Genomic DNA, 21107 nt, shown 5'->3' with positions numbered 1-21107 from the left:
TCACCTCTCCTCCACCTCCTAGTCTCCTCGGCAACGGCAGAGATCTCGCGAGCTTCTCCTACTTCTAGCGCTGTGGCTCACTGAAGCGTACCACGCCGGATGTCTTACGATATCGCGAGACCTTTACCTCTACTTTCTTACACATCCTTTAGAAACTCTGGAATTTAGCGAGAATACACTCTCATACTGCCTCCTCCCTTGTTTTTCTGTCTCAGAGAGATAGTGTGTCATAAATATCCCATGTAGCCCAGGCCGCTAAATTAAAACGGAGCGTATTCGTTTTCTGCCCACCCCCAACTCCTGAAAGCGGCGCAACTCAATTACTTGATCCTTATATGCCCCGTGTGGGACTCATAGTAAGTTTCCCGTGAACACGTGCGGTCCAAGCCTCACCCCCTGATATTTATCTCAGTGGACGGTGGCCGGAAAAGGACAATGGTTTCCATGTCAGCGGATAAACGCTCTCCCCTCGGCTCCCGGACGCGACGGAGGTCGTAGTAGTAGTGAGTGCGTGCTGAGGAGCAAAGGAGTAACCAAGAGAGCCAGTGACTGACAGAGCAAGAGCCATGCCGCGCCGGGGCCTGGTGGCTGGGCCAGATTTGGAGTATTTTCAGCGTCGCTATTTCACGCCGGCGGAGGTGGCCCAACATAACAGGCCCGAAGACCTCTGGGTATCTTACTTGGGACGCGTGTACGACCTAACGTCATTGGCACAGGAATACAAGGGTAAGGGTCACACGTTGGGCCGGGGCCGGGGTGTGTGTGTGTGTGTGTGTGTGTGTGTGTGTGTGCGTGCGCGCGCGTCTGCCTGGTTCTTGAAGGGCTGGCATTGACCGTGGCTGCTCTTTTCAAGGGAACCTGCTGCTGAAACCTATCGTGGAAGTTGCAGGCCAGGACATCAGCCACTGGTTTGATCCAAAGACCAAAGACGTGAGTTATGCTGAAATCTGGGGTTGTGGGTAGAGGCAATGGAGAGCGGGGATGGGAAGGAAAAGCGGAGGCTAGCCAGAGCATAATGACTGCTCTGATCCCCTCGCCCCAAACCCTCCTTTGAAGATCCGCAAGCACATAGATCCGCTGACCGGCTGCCTGAGGTACTGCACCCCGCGGGGTCGCTTTGTGCACGTTCCGCCTCAGCTGCCCTGTTCGGACTGGGCCAACGATTTTGGGAAGCCCTGGTGGCAGGGGTCGTATTATGAGGTGGGGCGGCTGTCTGCCAAGACCCGGAGCATCCGCATCATTAACACACTCACGTCGCAGGAGCACACACTGGAGGTGAGAACTGGTGACAAGGAGCAGGTTAGAGGGAATGGGGAATCCCAGCAAATCTCCAGGCCGATCTTCAGGGCAACATTTTTTTCCATAACCAGTGGGAGTGTATTTTCTGCCCTTTACATTGAGGCAACTGAGGAAAGCACAGCACCTAGGTCCCCAGGGTTGGTAATTCTAGGAGTGTCTGGGTCACACGGGGACAAGAGACTCCTTTATAAGCCTGGGAACAGCAGTTTATGCATCTTAGTGATGGTGGTCCTTCAAAATTCTTACACGCCATTTTGGACAGCAATTGAACTTTCTTTTTTTTTTTTTTTTTTTTTTTTTTTTTGAGACGGAGTCTCGCTCTGTCGCCCAGGCTGGAGTGCAGTGGCGCGATCTCGGCTCACTGCAAGCTCCGCCTCCCGGGTTCACGCCACTCTCCTGCCTCAGCCTCCCGAGTAGCTGGGACTATAGGCGCCCACAACCGCGCCCGGCTAATTTTTTGTATTTTTAGTAGAGACGGGGTTTCACCGTGGTCTCGATCTCCTGACCTTGTGATCCGCCCGCCTCGGCCTCCCAAAGTGCTGGGATTACAGGCGTGAGCCACCGCGCCCGGCGAACTTTATTTTTAATCTACTCTATTGCACGGATATAGTGAGGGGACAGTTGACCCTTTATGGCCATCTGGTAGTTAGAAGTGGCTGCCATTAAGAGCTGTAGGTCTTTTGGGCCTGTTCATTGCATGCTGGAGTTTCAGCTTTTTTTTTCTGGGGCCGTAGATTACCTGAAGCTGCTATCTGCCAAGGGAGGCACTTTGATCCTAGTGTGTATATGTGTATACTCCATCCAGAATTCTGGGGGTGGGGTGCTTCTGTGTTCTCCAGGTGGGGGTTCTGGAGTCCATATGGGAAATCCTACACCGCTATCTCCCCTATAATGCACATGCTGCCAGCTACACGTGGAAATATGAAGGGAAGAACCTGAACATGGATTTTACCCTGGAAGAGAATGGGATCCGGGATGAGGAGGAAGAATTTGACTATCTCAATATGGACGGTACACTTCACACACCTGCAATACTTCTGTACTTCAATGATGATCTCACAGAGTTGTAGGAAAGGAGACGTACACTCATGTACACTCAAGACATATTTCGAGTTTGGCTTTTTCTGTGCCTTGAGGAAAAGTGGTGGGGCGGAGGGGTGCCTGGGCCTAGATCTCCATTCCTCTCTAGCAGCTAGCCTGTGCCCTTCTGAAGTGTAAAGGTCCTATTCCCTGCCTTCATTACAATTTGCTCGGAGAAAATCAGTGAATTAATCTTTAGGAATGATACAAGAAGATCAAGTATCTTGGTTTAGGGAGATGTAGAAGAGGATAGTCAGAGTTCAGGCAGAACTGTTTGATAGTTAAGAGAGAGTAGTTCTACAGGGGTGAGGGATGGAAGGACTTTTTTGGCAATGATGGAAATGAGATGTCTGCAGGAAGATGGGAATTACAAAGACAGGAATAGGAAATGTTTATCATTGACCACACAAAGCTGGCTTATCTTACTTGTAGAATAGTATTTGGCAGCTGAAACCCAAGGGAAAGAAAGGAAGTGAGTCATTATAGGCAATTCAGGCTAGATATTATGCTGGGTACTTCATATACCCTCTCCCCCCACCCCCCACAAAGAGAAGGGGTCTTGCTCTGTCACCCAGTCTGGAGTGCAGTGGCAAAATCATGGCTCACTGCAGCCTGGAGCTCTTGGGCACAAGTGATCCTCCCACTTCTGCCTTGAGTAGTTGGGACTTTGGGTGCACGCCACAATGCCTAATTTTTTAATTTTCTATAGACACAGAGTCTCACTGTGTTGCCCAGGCTGGTTTCAAACTCCTGGGCTCAAGTGATCCTCTTGCCTCAGCCTCCCAAATAGCCTCTTCAAGACAACTACCCTATAAGGTGGATTACTATTTTACAGATAAGTCCTTTGAAACTTTGAAAAGTTTAATAGCTCAAAGGCACACTAGGTAGTACCACTAGAGCCAGAATGCAAATTCAAGTCTACCCAACTCCAAAGTCCATGTTCTCTCAATATAAAGGGACCATCTCCATGTCTAATCTCATGTTAACATTTGTAACCACTGTTCTCAGAGCAAGTATTTGGGATGTGGCTTTTTCCTAGGCTCCTTGCACAATAGGAAACTGTGGTCCTATTGTACAGTTAGCAGTTATTGTCTCTGGGAGTTTGCAGAGTTCTCCTGTGGCGAAGAGGAGGCAAGGGGCTACTTCCTTGTTAATCCCATACCCCAAATTTCTTTCCTGACCTTTTTGGGGCAAAGAGGTGGGTATTTACTAACTTGAGGGAAAACTAGAGTGGGGAAAAGGCCAGCAAATTAGTGACACTTTGGTGAGGGAGAAAAAGGAGGCAGTTTGCCACTTGGAGAAGATGAGGAAGACAGGGTTGCAAGATGGTGACTCCAAAAGAGAGAACTTGACAGGGGTAATGTAAAGAGAGATGTTAAGTCAGTCAGAAAACTCTCCTGGTGACCAAAAGAGAACCACTATCGGGGGCAGCGGCTAGATTTGGTCTCCTTTAACTTAAGGAGGGGAGATTTGAGAATGACAGGCAGGTGAACTTCCTGGCAGCAGCAAGCGAAACACAAATCAGGAGGAGTTCAGTGTGCCTTCTGGCAGGGGCATCAGGGCCCAGCGCAGGAGAAGGTGACCCCTGTGAGATACCGTTGGGCTGTATAGGTGTTCTGAGGGGCTATGGGAGGCATGAACAGGAAACATTACTGTTGGCTTCAGCAGTTATCTGAATTTACTGTGAGGTGGAGGATTTAAATCTAATCCCATGGAATGCAGGAGTCCGTGAATTATCTAAATCAGTCATTTTGATCTTTAATGAACTCTGCAATTACGTGTACCTTGTTTGCTCAATTAAACCCTGAACTATTTGAGAATGAAGGCTATGCTGTTCCTCTAGTGCAAGTCTCAGGGCCTGTCCTGTGCCTACGGGATGTCTTCATTCTGCCAAAATCTGTCCCTCTTCCAGAGACTCCTACTTCAATGCCTCTTGCCGGAAACACATCCCTTTCCTCACACATCCAGTCACTCATCAAGTGTAATCTGTCTCCTAAATATCTCTGGAACCTATCTTCTTTTCTCCAAGTTACCATCACCTCTTGTCTAAACTGCTATGGAAACTTCCTAACCTGTTCTCCCATTTCCACTTCTGCCTTCCATGCTGCAGTAAGAGTCAGCTATGAAAAACAAACCTAAACATCGAACTTTCCTTAGCTTCTTCAGTGGCTTCCACCTGCTTTTGGGATAACGTCCTAAATTCAAAGACCTTGTATAAATCAGGCTCATCTCGCAACACTCCTCTTTGTTCTCTACGGCCCAGACACTGGCTTTCAGTTCATTACATGTCTTGCAAGCCGCGGAGCCCTCACACACTGTCCTCTCTGCCTGCAACACGCTTCTTTTCACTTTCTGCCTAGCTGATCCTAAATGTTCCTTCCTCAGTTCTTTTCTTATTTCTTGGTGGGTCAAGACTTCCGATAAATCGGTTAGCACCATGCATTTTCCAGAGTTTTTGTTACAATTGTAAAATTATGGCTGTAATAGGCTGGCTGTACTGCTAGATTGTAAGCTCATGAGGGCAGAGATCTTGTTCACATCTCGCTCACTGCTATATTCTCATTGCTGAGCACACAGTTGCTGCTCAATAAATTTTGAATGAACTCAAATGTTAAGTGAACTCATCTGTCTATAACTAGTGGGGGGATGCTGTGTCCTAGTAGGCAAGGAAGGACGGAGGAATAGGATGTCTGGTTCCTGTGCTACAGTCTCTATCCACAGGATTCCCTTTCCCTGCTTCCCCTAGACCCCCAAACCAAAAGTTATTCCATAGAGTATCTCTGGCCAGGTGCAGTGGCTCATGCCTGTAATCCCAGAACTTTGGGAGGCCGAGGTGTGAGGATCACTTGAGGTCAGGAGTTCAAGACCAGCCTGGCCAACCTGGCAAAAGCCTGTTTCTACTAAAAATCCAAAAAATTAGCCAGGCGTGGTGGCGTGCACCTGTAATCCCAGCTACTTGGGAGGCTGAGGCAGGAGAATCGCTTGAACCTGGGAGACAGAGGTTGCGGTGAGCTGAGATAGCGCCATTGCACTCCAGCTTGGGCAACAAGAATGAAACTCCATCTCAAAAAAAAAAAAAGAGGGTCTCACTAGATTTTTTGGGGCCAATCCATCTGTCATTTCCCCATATGGCCACCAGGTGGCTGTAATTACTTACAGAGTCAGGGAGACAAGCCTGGAGGGAAAACTCTTCCAAAGTTAGGATGGAAAGGTGGCCCTTTCCATTTATAAGGGGACATTTATAAGGGGGAGGGAAGGACAGGAAAACAAGGAAAAACCACACGGCCACCGTTCCATTAACATTAGGTTTATGCCCGCTTTTTTTTTTTTCTCACAAGCACATGGCAGGAAAGGAGGGCAGTTAGGAATTCATGGGATAGAACAAAAAGGGGGTCCTGATTACAGGTATGGGAGTGTACAGGGCAAGGTATGGAGCTGACAAAGGGATAAAGACATCAAAATTTTTTAAAATAATGTAATGCATTCATTTATTAATACTTAAAAAAAATATTTCCAGTAGGCACTGCTTTGTTCTCTAAATAGCCAAGTGGATATCTACATGAGGATTATGTAAATAATGCTTTAGCCTAAAACCTAGAGAGCAAACAGAACATGAATGCAGGGTCCAAGTCCCCTTGTGGTAGTCTCTTTTGCCTTGGAGGGTGGTGGGTGGAGGGTGGAGTGCTGAAGGGAAGGCTGCCATCCCCAGTGAATCACAGAGCTTCAAAGGACTCAACTGGCAAGATTTCCCACAGGTGAGGTCCCTACATGCACATATTACTGGGGGTCATAAAGAGGCATATGTTCCTTGGAGGAAGCTTGCCTGCTCACTGGGATAAAACATGCACACATGAAAAGGTAAATGAACATAGTACATGATAAAGGACTAAGTTATGGTATAGAAAAGTTTCTACCCTTACGGCAAGTCACAGGTGGATTACTAACCTGGCTGTCCTGAAACTGTTTCTAAATACTCTGTGTGTGTGTGTGTCTGTGGATGTGTATTATTTTTGGAAAACGGTGCTATAATTTCCATCAGATTCTCCAAATACCCCAACCCCCTACTCCTACTCCTGAAATAGCATGCACACACACACATACACAACAATAATTGAAAAAGCCTCAAAAGTCAAATATCAAAAGTGACAATACAATGTGGTCCCAATATTCTGGCACCTGTCTCAATGGTCTGCCTCAACCTGTGGCAGAACCATGGCAACCCATGGCAGAAATTCCTAAAGCTTTAACCTTTGGGGCTAAATTTATGACGAGTCTCAGGTGTTTTACTACTGTACCAAATGTTAATCTGGCTGTACCTTGGAGCTGAGTAAAGGGATCTATCATTTGGTCTTGATACTATAACATCCAATCATACATCAGGATAAGGTTAATGCATCTAGCCCCACAGCTAAGTTTAGGGAGACCACGTGGCTGGGCTGCTGTTGGGAGAACAGCCACTTGATGATGGGCCAGTAGAGCACACGGTTTAGCTGGAAGAAAGCACACAGAATTTGAAACCTGACTGATCTTTATCCTGGAAGCCAAAGATTAAGGATTCAAAATACAAATAGATATGCACCCCAAGTACTAGGTATTCTAGGCATACAGGAAGCACTAAAAAGAAAAAAACAAAAAGCTGGTGAATGAATAAGTGAAGCGAATCCATCAAAGTGGCGATGGGGGTAAAGGCTTAAGTGCAGTGGTGTGATCACAGCTCACTGTAACCTCAAACTCCTGAGCTCGGGCAATGCTCCTACCTCCAAGTAGCACCACCATACCTGGCTCATCTTTTATTTTGGGTAGAGACAGGGTCTTCCTATGTTGCCCACACCGGTCTCAAACTCCTGGCCTCAAGCAGTCCTCCTGCCTAGGCCTCCCAAAGTGTTGGGATTATAAGCACGAGCCACCGTGCCTGGCCAATATTTTAAATAATTTTGTACCTAGACTGGGTGTGGCAGCTCACACCTGTAATCCCAGCACTTTGGGAGGCAGAAGGATCACTTGAGGCCAGGAGTTCAAGATAAGCCTGGCCAACACAGTGAAACCCTGTCTTTACTAAAAATACAAAAATTAACCAGGTGTGGTGGCAAATGCCTATAATCCCAGCTACTCAGGAGGCTGACGCAGAACTGCTTCAACCCAGGAGGCAGAAACTGCAGTGAGCCAAGATCAAGCCACTGCACTCCAGCCTGGGCAACAAAGTGAGACTCAATCTGAAAAAAAAAAAAATTGTGTGCATGAAGCAAAGTTTGTGTTAACTACTTGTGTGTAGAATGTTCTACTTGTGGTGTCGTGTAGGCATCTAAAAGTTTCAGATTTAGGAGGATTTTGGGTGTTAGATTAGGGATGCTCAACCTGTACATACACATGCCTATATATAAACATATTATGAATAGAGTGAAAGTACTATAAAGACACAGAATCACATGAGAATGACAGCTGAATGATCAGAGGCATATCTGAGGAGATGCTCACATGACTCATCTGTATTACCTGTAGAGCTGCATTTACCAACATTAATCCTCCCAACAAACTTAAGGCATAGGTACTATTTTCATTTATACTGAAAAACAACACTGAAGCAGAGAGAGGTTAAGTAACTTGCCAAAAGTCATACAACTAATAAGTACCAAGGTAGTCATAGCCCATCCAACTAACATACCGCCTCCCTGCATGTCAAACATAGGATGCTATTCTAGTTACCCACCACTGCTGTATTTTGTCAGTGAATCTGCAAGATGGGTAGGGCTCAGCAGGGATGGCTCACTTCTATTCCAAAAGGTGTGAACTGGGGTGGACTGTTGGGAGCTGAGGATCCACTTTCAAGATGGCTCACTCACATAGTTCTCAGTGCTGACTATCAGTTTTTCTCCACATGAGCCTCTACACGGGGCAGTCTGGGCTTCCTCACAGCTTCCCTTTGAAGGGTTGTGTGTAGGGGAGATAGGGCATTGATACTTGAGCTGAGCCTTTCTTAAAAGCCTAGGTTGGAATCTTGGCCCTATCTTGTATTCAATTCATTAAAATGATACTGAGCATCTGTCAGGCAGTCCTGGAAACTGTGGATACAAAAATTAATGACACAGTTTCTGCCCTCTAGGAGCTTAGAGTTTAGTGGGAGATTCACAGGAAGTTTGTGAGTCTCTTAACTTGTCATCCTGCTTCCTTATTTACACATTTGCCACAGATAACTTTTTTCTTTTTTTTTGAGATGGAGTCTCACTCTGTCACCCAGGCTGGAGTGCAGTGGTGTGATCTCAGCTCACTGCAAGCTCCGCCTCCCGGGTTGACGCCATTCCCCTGCCTCAGCCTCCCGAGTAGCTGGGACGACAGGTGCCCGCCACCACGCCCAGCTAATTTTTTTTTTTTTTTTTTTTTTTAGTAGAGATGGGGTTTCACCATGTTTCGCCAGGATGGTCTTGATCTCCTGACCTCGTGATCCGCCCGCCTCGGCTTCCCAAAGTGCTGGGATTACAGGCGCGAGCCACCACACCTGGCCGCCATGGGGAACTTTTAAAATTCCCATGTTAAGTCTTCAAAGGCAACCTACTTCTCTTAAGATGAACTTAGAAACCCTTACCATGGTCCAGAAAGTAAGATTTGGCTCTTCCAGGCTCTTCTTTGTCTCCCACATTGGCCTTTCAGTTTCTGAAATGCCCCCCAAGCTTTGCGTCAGAGCCTTCCTACATGCTGTTCCTCTGCGTGGAACACTCCACCCACCGCTCTTCAGCTGGCCACCTGACTCCTTAAAGTTGCTTAAATGACACCTTCTCTGATACCTCCAATTATGTCAAGTCCTTTAACACGCCCTCCCCAGGGTGCTCTGAAATGTCATAATTATAATTAAAATATTTAGGGTAATTCACTGTTTAATGTCCATTTTCTTTCCTTCTTAGACTGTAAGCACCATGGGGGCAAGGGCCACATCTCTTATTTGTGAAATACCCAGCACCTAGCCGAGTGCCCAGCCCAGAGCAGTCACTCAATAAATACAGAATGAACAAATATTTGGTGAATGCTACAAAAGAGCTAAGTATGAAACACACATCAGGAGCACCTAACCCAGTCCAGGGGGGACCAAGCCTTCTGGGGAAGTATCATCTTAAGCTAAGATTTGAAGGACAAGGAGGAGTCAGTCAAGTGGGGAGGAAGAGGACAAGGGATAGGTGGAAGAGAGAATGCTTCCTGCACAGGATAAGAAGAAATGCAAACGTAGCTTGGAAAGTGTGGAGAGCTCAGAGGCAGAAGGAACCACTGCATGGTAAAGCTAAGAGGAAAATGGGAGGCAGGGGGAGGGAAGCCAATGAGAGATGCTGAGTCAGGCCAAATCATAGAAGGCTTTGTAAACCAGGATAAGTTTTTTTTAAAATTGAGACATAATTCACATATCGTAATATTCACCCTTTTATAGTGTACAATTCCAAGTTAAGTGTTTTATGTTTTGTTTTGTTTTGTTTTTGAGATGGTGTCTTGCTCTTGTTGCCCAGGCTGGAGTATAATGGCATGATCTTGGCTCACTGCAACCTTCGCCTCCCGGGTTCAAGCAATTCTCCTGCCTCAGCCTCCTGAGTAGCTGGGATTACAGGTGTGCGCCACTACACCTGGCTAATTTTTGTATTTTTAGTAGAGACGGGGTTTCACCATGTTGGCCAGGCTAGCCTTGAACTCCTGACCTCATGATCCGCCCGTCTGGGCCTCCCACAGTGCTGGGATTACAGGTGTGAGCCACTGCACCTGGCCCAGAGTTAAGGGTTTTATAGAGAGAATCACATGATCAGATTTGCATTTTCAAAAGGTGACTTGACTACAATATCAAGAGAGAAGGAAATGAGGGAAAGTGGAGACAGAGAGACTGGCGCTAATGCAGTAGTCCAGGTGAGATCCAAAGGCAGCCACAACTAGGTTAGTGGCAGTGGAGATCAGAGAGGAACTGAAGTTAAGAGAGAATAGGAGGACTTGATCATTTGGGTAGGGGTCTAAGGCAAAGGGAGGAGTCAAGGATGACACCTGTGTCTGGCCTGGATAACTGGGAGGATGGTGAAAGGAACTGCTGGAAGAGGACTTTGGGAAGGAAAGTGATGAATTTTTAGTTAGCTGTATGAGGTAACTCGGGGGCATGCAGTCACATGTCCAGATCTTATTGGATATATAGGACTGGATCCTGAAAGACAGCTCTGGGCTAGAGTTATAGGTGCGGGAATTATTGACAGATAGCAGCTGTAGCTAGTCAAGGATCAGATCCCCTTAAGGGTGAAGTGTAATCTACGTAGAGGTTTGGGGAGGAGGAAAGGACACTGGAAAGGAAGAGCTAGAGGGATGAAAGAGGCCAAGGGGGAAATGTTGCCACAGAAGCCAAAGAGAGAGCATAGAAGAGGGGAGCGGTCAACAGCATAAAGTGCTCCATGGAGATCACGTAAGATGAAGACCTGAGCGACCATGGATTCTGAAATAGGTCACGGTGGCTTTGTTAGAGAAGCCAGGCTGCAGGTGGACAAGGTATGCATGGGATATTCTTAGAAGAAATCCAAACGCAGAAAGGAGGAGTGTTCTGGCTTTATAACCATGCACAGAATATTTAAATACCTTCCTTTGGATTCCGTTTCTTCAACCATAAAATACAGACAATAGGAAGTAAGGTGACAATAGGGCAACAGGCAAGATCCAGGACATGGTCACCCTAAAAAGATGCTACCTTATAGTGTTGTTGAGAAGATTAAATAAGGAATGGGAACCTGCCCAGCACTATAAAGAGTCCTTGGAAAAGACACTCAGAAAGCCTTAGTTTTCTTTCCCACTCCTTGTGCTAGCCATTCTTTATTTAGTAATGAATCCTCCCCTCAGGATTTTAAGATTTGGCATTTTTCAGCATCCAGGTAACATCTGACATGATTAGAAAATTACAGACTGTATCTGTGACTAACATTCAGTTTCCAACCTAACAATAGTATTTATTCCTCCATTAGGAGAAGTTTTTGAGTCAAGTAAAATATGGTTTGTTTCATATCATGCCAGAATTGAGCTTCTTTACACAGTGATGAAAGCAAGGGAATGGGGCCAATTACTGGGAGAAGAGTAACTAAAGTCAGTCCTTTGCTCCTAAAGGAGTTTAAGGTGCTTAAGCTCATAACTCAGGTTGTGAATCTTCTCACCTTGCAATCATCTTAAGTGAATCTCTGAAGAGAGAAGTGGCTAACAGTAAACTTGATGGTTTAGAGTAACAGCTACCAATTATCGAGTACCTTATTACAGCCAGTGCTTTATGTAAGTTAGCTCACGTAACCCTCACCACAACCCTTTGAGATAGGCATTAATACTGCTGTTTTACAGATGAAGGAGCTGAGACTTGAGGGATAAACAGCTTGCCCAGGGCCATAGTTATTAAGTGGCAGAGCTTGGATTCCAGGTGTTACCTTTCTGACACCAAAGTTCAAACTCTTCCTCTAATGAAGTGAGTGGATAACTTTATTATTGACTCTGGGATACATTTTAGGAGTTCTACAGTTTTGGAATATAGAATAATTTGATTTTAATGTACTAATTATATCTCATTCAGTCTGAAATAAAAATGATTCTCAGTCGAGTACAGTGGCTGATGCCTATAATCCCAGCACTTTGGGAGGCTGAGATGGGTGGATCACTTCATGTCAGGAGTTCGCACCAGCCTGGCCAACATGGTGAAACCCCATCTCTACTAAAAATACAAAAATTAGCCGGGCTTGGTGGTGAGCTCCTGTAATCCCAGCTACTTGGAAGGCTAAGGCAGGAGAATCACTTGAACCCAGGAGGCAGAGGTTGCAGTGAGCCAAGATCACACCACTGCACTCCAGCCTGGGCGACAGAGCAAGACTCCGTCTCAAAAAAAAAAAAAAAAGATTTCCTTTACAGACTGGAGTGCTAGATGGCAAAAGGGCCCAAGAGCAAGTGAAGGACCGGGTAAGAGGAAGCCAGTGTGGGTTAGCATTTCCCATGACAAATTTATAACCTAAAGGATAGTTAATCAGCTGGGAAAAGTGTGCAATTCTGCCAGAACAACTGGGGCTTGAAAATAGATGAAAAGCAAGATACTTCTAGCTGGCCAGCCAACAGAAAACTATTAAGAAATTGTTAAAAAGCAATGTCAAATGGGAAAAAGTTTGGTTTTTGCCATTTTGTATAGGACTATTCAGTTTCTATCACAGTGGTCAATCGAAAAAGATCTACAGTTGGGCATGGTGGCCCCTGTGCTTGTAGCCCCAGCTACTCCAGAAGCTGAGGTGGGAGGCTCGCTTGAGCCTGGGAGGCAGTTGCTGCAGTGAGCTGAGATCATGCCACTGCACTCCAGCCTGGGTGACAGAGCAAGACTCTGTCTCAAAAATTAAAAAAAATAAAATATATTTTAAAAAGCAGATCTAAAAAACTTGCAGAAGGCAAAGACAACAATTACAACAATTTTGGGCTTACATCTTCCTCCTTCTGATTAAGATGATATCCCTAACTCAGTGAGAGCAAGGAAAAGGATTTAGCTAAAAGGCAGCAATAGAAGGATGAGCAGACCAGATAAAATCTTTTAATCAATTAAAAAACAAACAAAAAATATTTTAATTGAAAAGATATATTGCAGTATTTGGGTTTTTTATTAGGTACTGGAGGTACAGAGAACTATTCCATAGCTCAGAAGTTGAGTTACTTCTATTTTAAAATTTATTTATTTTGGCCAGGCATGGTGGCTCACACTTGTAATGCTAGCACTCTGGGTGGCCGAGGTGGGCAGATCACCTGACGTCAGGAGTTCAAGACCAGCCTAGCCAACATGGTGAAACCTTGTCTCTACTAAAAAAAATACACAAAAATTAGCCTGGTGCAGTGGTGCATGCCTGTAATCCCAGCTACTTGGGAGGCTGAGGCAGGAGAATTGCTTGAACCCGGGAGGTGGAGGTTTTGGGGAGCCAAGATCATGTCACTACATTCCAGCTTGGGGGCAACAGAGCAAGACTCCATCTCAAAAAAAAAAAAAAAAAATGTAGAAACGGTGTCTCACTATGTTGCTCAGGCTGATCTTGAACTCCTGGGCGCAAGTGATCCATCCACCCCAGCTTCCCAAAGTGTGGAGATTACAGGTGTGAACCACCCTACCCAGCCAGAAATTATTTCTAAAAAGATGCCACACCATCATATTGCGCTAAGCACATCTAGAAACAAATTCATTATGCCCTCCTAAAGCCAGCTTCTTTCTCAAGTGCTATTAACAATGTCCAATTCTTGAGCCATCACATCTTCCAGTTTTCTTTTTTCAGGTCTACTATGGTCCACAAGTTTAGGTATAAATGCCCACCTCAACAGCTCTGACCTTAAGCAAGATATTTCACCTCCCTTTGTCTGTTTTCTCATCTGTAAAATGGGTATTACGATAGTTTCTACTTTATAAGGTTATTGAAAGGAGTGAGTTAGTACATATTAAGTACATCTTAGATAGTTCCTGGACACAGAGTAAAACTCAATAAAAGTCAGCAATCATCATCCTATTGTTCATCTTTTGTACATATACTTTACTACTTTTGTTTTTTTCTATTGGTCTTTTTCTTATTGTTGATTTCTGTGACATCTTTATTTCATCAAGAATACAAACACTAGCTCGCTATCTTCCTTTCTATTTCCTTACTCCTGCTATTATACAATATTGGAGTAATCCTGGAGCCAGTACCCCACCCTAGCAGCTTCTTGATTACAGAAGAAACAGGAATTAGATCTCTGGTGGGCTTGTTCTAAAACGTTCTTTTTTCTTTTCTTCTTCTTTTTTTTTTCTTTGAGGTGGAGTCACTCTGTCACCCAGGCTGGAGTGCAGTGGCGCAATCTTGGCTCAATGAAACCTCCGCTTCCCGAGTTCAAGAGATTCTCTTGCCTCAGCTTTCCGAGTAGCTAGGATTACAGGCATGCGCCATGATGCCCGGCTATTTTTTGTATTTTTAGTAGAGACGGGGTTTCACCATGTTGGCCAGGCTGGTCTTGAACTCCTGACCTCAAGTGATCCACCCACCTCAGCTTCCCAAAGTGTTGGGATGAGAGGCGTAAGCCACCAAGCCTGTCCTTACAATGTTCTTGTCACTCTGGAAACCCAGTCTGTAGTTCTTCTTTGGCCCTTCCAAAGCCCTAGTTTCCTGGATAAAGTATCTTTCTGAGCTAGTTTCTATTATGTCTGAGCTCTATTAGAGCACACAGTATTTACTGAATAAAATGATCTGTCATAAATGACACAAATGTTTTCCTAGCTAGTCTTTTAACTTTATGATGTTTTCTTACATAGTAAAATTTAGTTTCATTGAGTTAAATGTATCCACGTTTTCCTTTATGGTTGATGCTGCTTGTATGCTGAAGCCTTTTTCATCCCCAAGATCAGGAAAATATTCTTCCACACTTTTTCTATCTCATTCTAGTTCTCTAAAAAATTTTTTGGTCTTGCTGAATTGAGCAGAATTACATTTTTGTTTTGTTTTGTTTTTTTGAGACGGAGTCTTGCTCTCTTGCCCAGGCTGGAGTACAGTGGCACAATCTCGGCTCACTGCAACCTCCGCGTTCAAGTGATTCTCTTGCCTTAGCCTCCTGAGTAGCTTGGACTTCAGGTGCCCGCCACCACGCCCGGCTAATTTTTGTATTTTTAATAGAGATGGGGTTTCACCATGTTGGTCAGGCTGGTCTTGAACCTCTGACCTTGTGATCAGCCCACCTCGTCCTCCCAGAGTGCTGGGATTACAGGCCTGAGCCACTGTGCCTGGCCAATTTTTGTTTTTAATGTCACAATTTAATCCATCTGAAAACTAGTTTAGTAAATGGTAAGGATCTACCTTTTATATTTTCACAAATAGTTTTCCATTTATCGATTATGCATCATTATTTATCAATAATCCTTTGCCCCACTGATTTAAAGTATCACCTTCGCCATATATTAAACACTTGAAGCAGTCAACAGATATTTATTTACAGGGTGCCTAATGTGCGCCTGGTGCTAGACTGATATGACAGTGGAGAAGGGTGACAGAGCCCCTCCTCTCTGGAGCCTAATGAGAAAGATAAAGGATAATATGTTAGCACATAGGAGGGGCGCCTATTATAAGCTCGGAGAGTCAGGGGAGTTTAGTGCATGCCTGCTTACTGTGTGTCAGACACAGTACTAAAGATCTTAAAAGTATAATTCCATTGACTTGGTAATATTAGGGCTTCACAAAAAGACATATATTGCCATTTTAGTTGAAGAAACAAACTCTGAGTAGTGGAAGCAGCATATGAACCCAGCCCTGTCTCCCAAGCCCAAGTTCTTAAGTACCATGGCTGACCACTAATCCATACAGCACTGCCTCTTTGAAGGGGGACTGATGAGGAGGAGCCAGAGAGGCAAAGGAAAAACCAGGAATGCAAAACTACAGAAGTCAAGCAAATTATTTTTCAAAAAGGGGGTGGTCAAGTGAAGAACTAAGAACATCCTCTGATTTTTAGCAACCAGGAGGTTGTTGGTAATTTGGTGAAAGCAGCTGTAGTGGGGGCAGAGGGCTGGAAAACGAGTAGGCAAGTAGACACTGAGGGCAGTTAATTCTTTCAAGAGGCTTGGCTGTGAATGGACACAGTGCGGTAAGGTGGCAGCTAAAGGGGTCCAGAGTATTTCTTTCAAAGATAAGGAGATTTGAGCACATTTTAATGTGGTTGGGAAAGAGCAAGTGGAATGGGAAATAAAGGACTGAGTTAGAGGATCGCTGGTAACCACTGTCCCTAAGAAGGTGGCAGGGGTGAGACCAAGAGCCCAAGTATAGGGATTAGCTTCAGACAGGACAAGAGGAAAGGATAAAAGGACAAATATGGACAGAGTTAAACATGTAGTTGAGTGTTGGAATTTCAAGGGGGTTCTCATATGATAATCCAGCTCCTGGAAGTAGATAAGATTTTCTATCTATTATGATATTAAAATGAACATATGTATCCTGTTTTTTAAAATGAACTAGTATAAGGAGAAGGTTTTGAGGAAGTCACTGTGGAGAACTAAGCTGACTAGGAAAAAGGATGAGCAGAAACACTGGTCTGAATGGTCATGGTGTTTTCTTCAGCAGCCCTTTGCATCGTGGGTGTAAACAAGCAACCAAAGTGATACAAGGCCAGGGGTTTGCAGGAAGGAAAATAAGAAGAGGGCACCAAGACAGTGGCAGGAGCGTGGTTAAAATGATAGACCATGGAATTTAAGCTGGATAGGAAAAGAGGTGAAGATGGTATAGCTGATTAGGAGAAAATGAGGAGTTAAGGGACTATAGTGTCTCATGGTGGGTCCAGGAATAGAGTAGAAGTAAATGAGGGGGCTGGAAGGATAGAAAGTTGTGGCCCAAGCTGGGGGTTTGAATTTAATATTTCAAAAGGAAGTCCAGAGATGGGGTCAGAAGTGGGATAGCTAGACAGGTCTCTGGAAATAAGGGGATCAAGGGACCAAAAAGTCTGGGTGATGAATAGATCATTCATGTCGATCCTAAGGTCACCGAAGATGATGGCAGGACTAAGTCAGGTGTCAGTCTTCAATGAATGAAGGAAATGTCAGGAGGTAAGCAGAAAACAGTGAGGAAGAGAAGGCAAGGAACACACAGCAAGACTGCTGCAGCCTTAAAGAAACAGGGGCTTCTTACACAGATGAGGGAATCTGGAGGCAACAGTAGAGATACAGAATTAGCCAGGCGCAGTGGCTCACGTCTGTAATCCCAGCACTTTGGGAGGCCAACGTGGATGGATCACTTGAGGTCAGAAGTTCGAGACCAGCCTGGCCAACATGGTGAAACCCCATCTCTACTAAAAATACAAAAATTAGCTGGGCGTGGTGGCGGGCACCTGTAATCCTAGCTACCTAGCAGGCTGAGGCAGGAGAATCACTTGAACTGGGAGGTGGAGGTTGGTGAACCAAGATTGTGCCACTGTATTCCAGCCTGGGCAATAAAAGCAAAACTCTGTCTCAAAAAACAAAAACAAAAACAAAAATAGGCCGGGCGCGGTGGCTCAAGCCTGTAATCCCAGCACTTTGGGAGGCCGAGATGGGCGGATCATGAGGTCAGGAGATCGAGACCATCCTGGCTAACACGGTGAAACCCCGTCTCTACTAAAAATACAAAAAACTAGCTGGGCGAGGTGGCGGGCGCCTGTAGTCCCAGCTACTCGGGAGGCTGAGGCAGGAGAATGGTGTGAACCCGGGAGGCGGAGCTTGTAGTGTGCCACTGCACTCCAGCCTGGGAGACAGAGCGAGACGCCGTCTCAAAAAAAAAACAAAAAAACAAAAACAAAAATAAAAATTAAAAAAGGGTGGGTGTGGTGGCTCACACCTGTAATCCCAACACTTCGGAAGGCCACTGGTGGGAGAATCGCTTGAGGCCAAGAGTTTAAGACCAGTTTGAACAACACAGCAAGATTCCATCTCTATAAAACATTTTAGGCCGGGCGCGGTGGCTCAAGCCTGTAATCCCAGCACTTTGGGAGGCCGAGACGGGCGGATCACGAGGTCGGGATATCGAGACCATCCTGGCTAACACAGTGAAACCCCGTCTCTACTAAAAAATACAAAAAACTAGCCGGGCGAGGTGGCGGGCGCCTGTAGTCCCAGCTACTTGGGAGGCTGAGGCAGGAGAATGGCGTAAACCCGGGAGGCGGAGCTTGCAGTGAGCTGAGATCTGGCCACTGCACTCCAGCCTGGGTGATAGAGCAAGACTCCGTCTCAAAAAAAAAAAAAAAAAAACCAAAAAAAAACCACATTTTAAAACTATCCAGTTGTGGTAGTGTGTGCCTGTAGTCCAGCTACTGGTGAGGCTGAGGCAGGAGGAAAGCTTGAGCCTAGGAGTTGGAGGCTGCAGTGAGCTATGATCACACCACTGCACTCCAGCCTGGGTGACAGAGCAAGACCCTGTCACTAAAATGAAACAAAACAAAAAACCCTCTGTAAGCAATATTTTAATGGTTTCTCACAATCTTTCATTGATGTCTAACTTCCTCACTAAAACTGGCTTTAAAGGTGACCAAATGACAAGTACAATACTTTTCTTGGTTTGTACTGTTTAGAGACAAGGTCTCACTGTGTTGCCCAGGCTGCAGTGCAGTGGTATAATCATAGCTCACTGCAGGCTCCAGCTCCTGGGCTGAGCTCTCCTTCTGCCTCAGTTTCCTGAGTAGGTAGGACTACAGGCACGAGCCACCATGCCTGGCTAATTTTTAAACTTTTTTTGTAGAGATAGTCTTGCTATGTTGTTCAGGCTGGTCTTAAACTCCTGGCCTCAAGGGATCCTCCTCTTTTGGCCTCCCAGAGCGCACTGGGATTACAGGTGTGAGTCACTGTATTGGCTGGTTTGTATTAAAAAAAATTCAGATAGAATTCATATACCTTATTCACCATTTTAAAGTGAATTCAGGGGTTTTTAGGATATTCACAAAGCTATGCAACTATCACCATTATCCAGAATTCCAGACATTTCCATCACCCCAAAAAGAAACCCATATCCATTAGCAGTCCCTCCCATTCTTCCCGCCCCTGAAACCTGCGCAACCACTGATCTACCAGTTGCCTATTCTGGACATTTCATATAAATGGCATCAAATAATATGTGGCCTTTTATGTCTAACTTCTCTTACTTAGCATAATGTTTTCAAAGTTCATCCATCTTGTAGCATGTATCAGTACTCCATTCCTTTTTACGGCTGAATAATATTCCACTGCATGGATATACTGTATTTATCCGTTCGTCAGTTGCTGGATATTTTTGTTTACACTTTTTGGCTATTATGAATAATGCTTCTATGAAGATTCATGTACAACTTTATGTGTGGACATATGATTCAATTATCTTGGGTGTACACTTAGTATTGACATTGCTAGGTCATATGGTAGCTCTGTATTTAACTTTTTGAGAAACTGTCAGTTTGTACTCTTCTTGATGAAGCATCTAGTATCAATGATCGCATCTAGTACATGAAGCATCTAGTATCAATGATCACGCCTTCCTTCTGAAGCTGTCTTCTTACTCTACCATATCAACACTACCTGGTATACTTACCACTTGAACAACTTGTTTTTCTTTGGCTTCTCCTCTCCCCATTCCATCCTTCAAAGTTCCCCCAAGGTTCAGACCTCTACTCTTCACTTGATATACAAAAATTCTTACCCTTTAAAGAGGTACCAACTCCTACTATACCCTATCATGAACTTAACACTCCAGCCATATGAGGTCTACATACTACCTGCTAAATTCTTTCTTATCACACCTAAACTGCCTTTTTTCTTCCTCTGTGCTACACAAATCTCAGTTATTTGTGAGCTAACCTCAAATGCAACTACATATGAAAGTTATTTACTTGTTTCCCTGCTTCCAACCAAGAAAGAGCTTTCTTCTCTGAATGCTGATTTTACAGCCCATAACCATCATCACAATCATATATTGCTACTTAGGTTTTCATGTCTGTTTTATGCCTTATCTCAAAAAATGTCCCTCCTCCCTTCACCTAGTCAATCTCTTGGTCACTAAAAAATTTTCAAATTGCTTTATAAGATGTACAATGAAAAAATAATTTCCCCTTCCCAATGGCAACTACTGTAGTTTCCTGTATATTCTTCCAGGAATATTCTATGGATATTCACATATTTTTTCTTTCATAAATGTTACCATGTTATATATGCTCTTCTGTACCTTCCCTTTTTCCCTCTCATATTTTAATTATTCTTTAAAGTGGAACCTCACTAATGTTTTAAAAACCCTAACTACATTACATCTACTGATTGTACTTTGCTTACACATTTTCACTTCAAAGAACCAGAGATTCATTAGGAATTATTTCTTTAGAGAAGGCATACTACTTTTTATCCCACTTGGCTCCAGTTGCTAATGTAATCAATGAAGCTACTTAATTTTGTTTACATAAATAATAAATACTTTCTCATTGTAAAAATTCAGAATTATCCATGAAGCAAACAATCCCCCTTGACTATTTTTTCCAGAAAGTAACCAATGTTACCAGTTTGGTATGTATAATTCCAGCATTTTTAAAGGCATTTAAATCCAAATAAATATATCAGTAAAAATATTATTTTTTAATTTCTTTAAACATAAACTAAATGATGTCATAACATATACATTGTTTTACAATTTGCTTGTTTCCATTCAACAATATATTAACCATGTCTCTACATATAGAAGTAACTCATTTTTCTTTTTCTTTTTAATGGCCTGCGACACAGCCCCAGGAGATCCTGACAACATGTGCCCCAGTAACTCCTTTTTCTTAATTGCTGTGTAGTTTGTTTAGCTATTCCTCACTATTGGAGATTTAGGGTGTTTCCAGTTTTTTGCTGTTACAAACAATGTTGTAATGAACGGCTCTGTAATGTCACCCTATGCAAAAGTATGGTGACTGTTTCTCTATAATAAATGTTAAGAAGTGGAACTCTGTGTCAGAAAACACTAAGTTTATAAGTATAATATATACTATTAAATTGGCCTTGCTAGTTCTGCGGTATAGTTGTTATAGTTAATAACAGTAATATATGTGACCATCAGTTTCACACATTAGTGTCCTTTAAAACTCTAGGACATCTCATTGACTTAGAACTCATGTAGTATATAGTAGAAGAACACTAGATTGGAAACTGAAAGATAAAAGTTCAAGCCCTGGTTCTGTCTCTAACTACTAACTTGATCTTAGGTAATCCTTTCAATATCTAGGCCCCAGTTTCTATACCTATAAAATTAGAT

General features: G+C 44.1%; 2 protein-coding genes across 4 annotated transcripts in view; one reads left to right on the top strand and one right to left on the bottom strand.

Annotated features, from left to right (window-relative positions):
- The window catches only part of NAA38 (N-alpha-acetyltransferase 38, NatC auxiliary subunit), a 226289-nt gene that overhangs the window by 882 nt on the left and 204300 nt on the right, over window positions 1–21107 (bottom strand). The window lies entirely within an intron of this gene.
- LOC126939772 (cytochrome b5 domain-containing protein 1) lies at window positions 46–20790 on the top strand. The gene is made up of 5 exons (XM_050765489.1): window positions 46–726; window positions 854–930; window positions 1057–1275; window positions 2139–2310; window positions 20594–20790. The coding sequence occupies exons 1-5, from the start codon at window positions 567–569 to the stop codon at window positions 20650–20652; spliced, it is 687 nt and encodes a 228-aa protein (XP_050621446.1). The 5' UTR covers window positions 46–566; the 3' UTR covers window positions 20653–20790.

This window comes from Macaca thibetana, chromosome 16 (genome assembly GCF_024542745.1).
Source record: "Macaca thibetana thibetana isolate TM-01 chromosome 16, ASM2454274v1, whole genome shotgun sequence".
NCBI lineage: Eukaryota > Metazoa > Chordata > Mammalia > Primates > Cercopithecidae > Macaca > Macaca thibetana.
Note: the sequence above shows the minus strand (reverse complement) of the source record. Positions and strands in the feature narration are given on the sequence as shown.

What these genes read in the sequence shown, in the direction of transcription:
- LOC126939772 (XM_050765489.1), top strand. Translation starts at nt 567, where the DNA reads ATGCCGCGCCGGGGCCTGGTGGCTGGGCCAGATTTGGAGTATTTTCAG. An exon ending in ATTGGCACAGGAATACAAGG is followed by an intron (nt 727 to 853) that starts GTAAGGGTCACA and finishes GCTCTTTTCAAG; the next exon opens with GGAACCTGCTGCTGAAACCT. An exon ending in TTGATCCAAAGACCAAAGAC is followed by an intron (nt 931 to 1,056) that starts GTGAGTTATGCT and finishes CCTCCTTTGAAG; the next exon opens with ATCCGCAAGCACATAGATCC.